A 3,712-nucleotide genomic window follows, 5' to 3' on the forward strand; every position below is an offset into this window, starting at 1 on the left:
CTCTGAGAGTATACATATGGATCCCTTATGGGTCCATTCGGTTCCATTTCTATACTCTCAGAGTTATGGGGGTCCTTGAAATTCAAAGGTTTGAGAACCACAGCCATAAAGCATAAACTATTTGGCACAGAACTCTCTCTCTCTCTCTGTACTAACTGTACTGATATTAGTTGTCTCTCTCTCTCTCTGTAGAACTGTACTAATATCAGTTGTCTGAGGATCACATGTGTGGTGGGACGGTTGGACCGCGGTCAGAGTGCTGTGGTCAAGATACGCTCCAGACTCTGGGTCCATACCTTCTTACAGGTGAACTAAAACGCGCACGCACACACTCGCACGCACGCACACGCACGCACGCACGCACGCACGCACGCACGCACACACACACAGACACGCACATGCTCACACATGACACACAAGCACACGCATGTGCAGACAAACTCAGGAACATGCTGATGAACATGAACAAGTAAGTGGGCCTCTAACACTTTCGAGAGTTTCAAGTGCATGGGCCCTGATCCAGAAAGGTTTGAGATCCGCTCCTGTAAGCCAATGTAAAAGGATGAAGATATAGTAAATGAGTAAAGAAATGTTTTCAATGTAAACGTTCTTCAGAGTGGGACAGTCACCGCTGCAAGAAAAACTGACCAAACTTAGTTACTTAAAACTGCTCGCTTAGTAACTCGCTTGTGTTTGCTCTGTGAGTCTGTGATGTATTAATGTATGTGTGTGATCATTAACATGTTTTCATGTACATTGTTGTTGTTCATTGCAGCGTCGTAACGTTCCCTACCTTCTCAACTCCACCGTGTCCTTCATGGTGACAGAAATGCCCTACCGCATCCAGCCCCCCTCCCTGCCACAACACGCCACCTCAGTAAGTGTGTTTGTGTGTGTGTTGTATAGACCAGTGGTTCTCAACGTCGATTTCAGAGACTCTCTAGGTTCCTTTGTGGGGGTCTAAATTGACCCTTGCAAGTCTGTAACTGTCTGTGACAGTGTACAAATGGAACCAAACGGGTCCATTTGGTTCCATTTGTACACTGTCAAAGTTAAGGGGAGACCTTCAAATGTCAAAGTTTGAGAACCACTGGTATAAACTAAACAACTATTCTGCATGTTTTACATGTTGGTACATATCATTGCTGTCTGACAGAGATCCTTTAGTTTTCCAGAATGTTGAGCAAAAGTAGTGAAAACAGTACAAGCTCACAACAGGTCACATCGTGATGCATAGACCTAAGTGTGTGGGTTTATACATATTTATACATATTTAATAGGGGTGTAATGATACATTTTAATAGTGATACGATAGGCATCACGATACATGGTTGACGATACGATACATGGACGATATTGGTTCGTTCATGGCGATATGATATGATCAATGATTTAAAATCGATATAGTAACTATTTAGCAAAGAAATTAAATCTATGTGAAACGTGTCAAAGATCTATTATTATGGATATAAATGAAGTAAACGCTGTGATTCTCTAGCAAATACATGGACATTATATGTCAACTATATAGACAAACCCACACCTTGATATGAACACAGAGATTACACACATTTATCAATAGACCAAGAGTAGCTATATGGAATGGAAAGGTAATTAGACCCCTCTTTTTAATTTTCCCTCTTAGAATTGCTAAATACAAGGCAGTTTCCATACAATCGATCATTTGCAAGGCAAAACGATTCGATACCGATTATCTGATTTTAAAGCGATATGATACGATACAAAGCCAAAACCGTACGATATTTTGCTTTGGCAAACGATATAGTAGATCATTGCAAATTAAAATAAATTATTTGATTCAGTTACTATATCGTTACACCCCTAATATTTAACCAATGAAAAGTATCAACAAGAGCTTGTGTAACACTAAATAATAACAATGTGTGTGTGTGTGTCACTGTTTGTGTCCAGATGGGGACACTGGTGTTGTGGGGGACTCCTGATGTGTCCTTTGCTGTCCCTCTGTGGGTCATCATACTGGCCATTCTACTGGGTCTACTGGTGCTGGCCATGCTTACACTGGTCATGTGGAAGGTACGACAGACTGACACACACACACACGCACGCACGCACGCACGCACGCACACACGCACACACACACACACACACACACACACACACACACACACACACACACACACACACACACACACACACACACACACACACACACACACACACACTGTATATGTATGCATATATGCACATACTGTATGTATATGTCACGTGCATACTTTACAAACATGCATACATTATATCAAGGGTGGGCAACTTTGACAATGGAGAGGGCTCTCTAAAATTCCATACTCACTCCAAGGGGCCACATTTGGGGAAAGTGAAAAATGGTTTTCGTCGCTCTCAAGTTCAGATCAATTATTGGTCAACACACTGAGGAGAAAAGTCCATTCAGACAGAAGGACAGACAGAGGTTTACTCATGCATGTACCGGTATACACACACACACACACACACACACACACACACACACACACACACACACACACACACACACACACACACACACACACACACACACACCGATTGTTTGCCATTACCCATATGCACACCTATTTCTATATACTCATACTGTATGCACATACATACATCCTCTGTGCATACATCCTCTGTCTGTCTGTCTGTCTATCCCCCCCCCCCCCTCTCTCTCTCTCTCTCACACACTCACTCACTCACTCAGTGGTCCTGTGTGTCTCTGTGTGTTTCAGTGTGGATTCTTCGACCGCGCACGACCACCGGCCGACGACGACATCTCAGACAGGGAGCAGCTGACGTCCGACCAATCAGCAGACGCCTAGGATTCTACAACACAGCTCCTGATTGGAGGAGGCTTGACTGAGGAGGGTGGTGGTGGGAGGGGTCATAGCACCTCCGGAGTGACTCGACCACTTGAACCCCAGCAGCAGGACTATTCTGGGGGAACATTCTGCAAAACTAGCCGGTCTACAAGCTTGTGAGCTTGTAGATCAGCTATTTCTTGGCAAAGAGATGTCGGTGTAGACGGGGGGGAAAAAGCGGTCCAAGTACAGTTGTAACTCAGTTCCGTTTTTACTAAGAATAGAGGGTTTAAGTGGTTTATGAACGGGACGTGGGATCTGCTGGTTGACTCCACTCGTTCCCATAGCAGCCGAGGTCCTCCTTCAACTCTACACTGAAAGAAATGTCACTCAGATTGTTTTGCATCTACGGGAATTGAGTTTTCTCAATTATATAAAATATATTATATCAGATATATTTGTGGAGTAGCATTGACCAATTTTGGGGGCGTTTAAAGGATTCTTCCACCCGGAGTGCCTGACGAGAACAACCAAAGTACTAGCCTCGGTTCATACTCCATTCAGGAGCCATCAGCACTTATAGACCTGCAAAAGTCAAATAACCGCAACCTTGAGAGACCTTCAGGTGAAGGATGTGTAGCGCTGCTTCACGTTAGACCAGTGGTTCTCAAACGTTTTCATTTCAACAAAAAGCTGTGTTCAAACCTGGATGGTTCGAGTGGCGCGATTACATACAAAGTGAATGCAAAGACGATCCGAAAGGGGCGGCGCGAACAACACAAACGGTCGCCTCGGTATCTTCGCCCCACTTGGAAAAAACCAACTGAAGCGACCTTCGCTTCACCCCCACTACACCCATCGCGTCCTGACAGCCAATCAGCGTTGATGTTGTCCGGAGA

The 3,712-nt window shown here is 44.4% G+C and overlaps 1 protein-coding gene across 1 annotated transcript in view; it reads left to right on the top strand.

Moving 5' to 3' along the window:
- Positions 1-2,834, top strand: part of itga8 (integrin, alpha 8) — a gene marked incomplete at both ends in the record, with an annotated part of 108,493 nt that extends 105,659 nt beyond the window's left edge. The window contains 4 exons of the mRNA XM_080743071.1: positions 193-306; positions 776-877; positions 1,933-2,055; positions 2,745-2,834. Of these exons, the coding sequence (XP_080599197.1) occupies positions 193-306; positions 776-877; positions 1,933-2,055; positions 2,745-2,834 (429 nt within the window). The remainder of the gene's footprint in view (positions 1-192; positions 307-775; positions 878-1,932; positions 2,056-2,744) is intronic.
- Between the last annotated feature and the right edge of the window lie 878 nt (positions 2,835-3,712).

Source organism: Nannobrachium achirus, assembly GCF_963921795.1.
Source record: "Nannobrachium achirus genome assembly, chromosome: 2".
Classification (NCBI taxonomy): Eukaryota; Metazoa; Chordata; class Actinopteri; order Myctophiformes; family Myctophidae; genus Nannobrachium; species Nannobrachium achirus.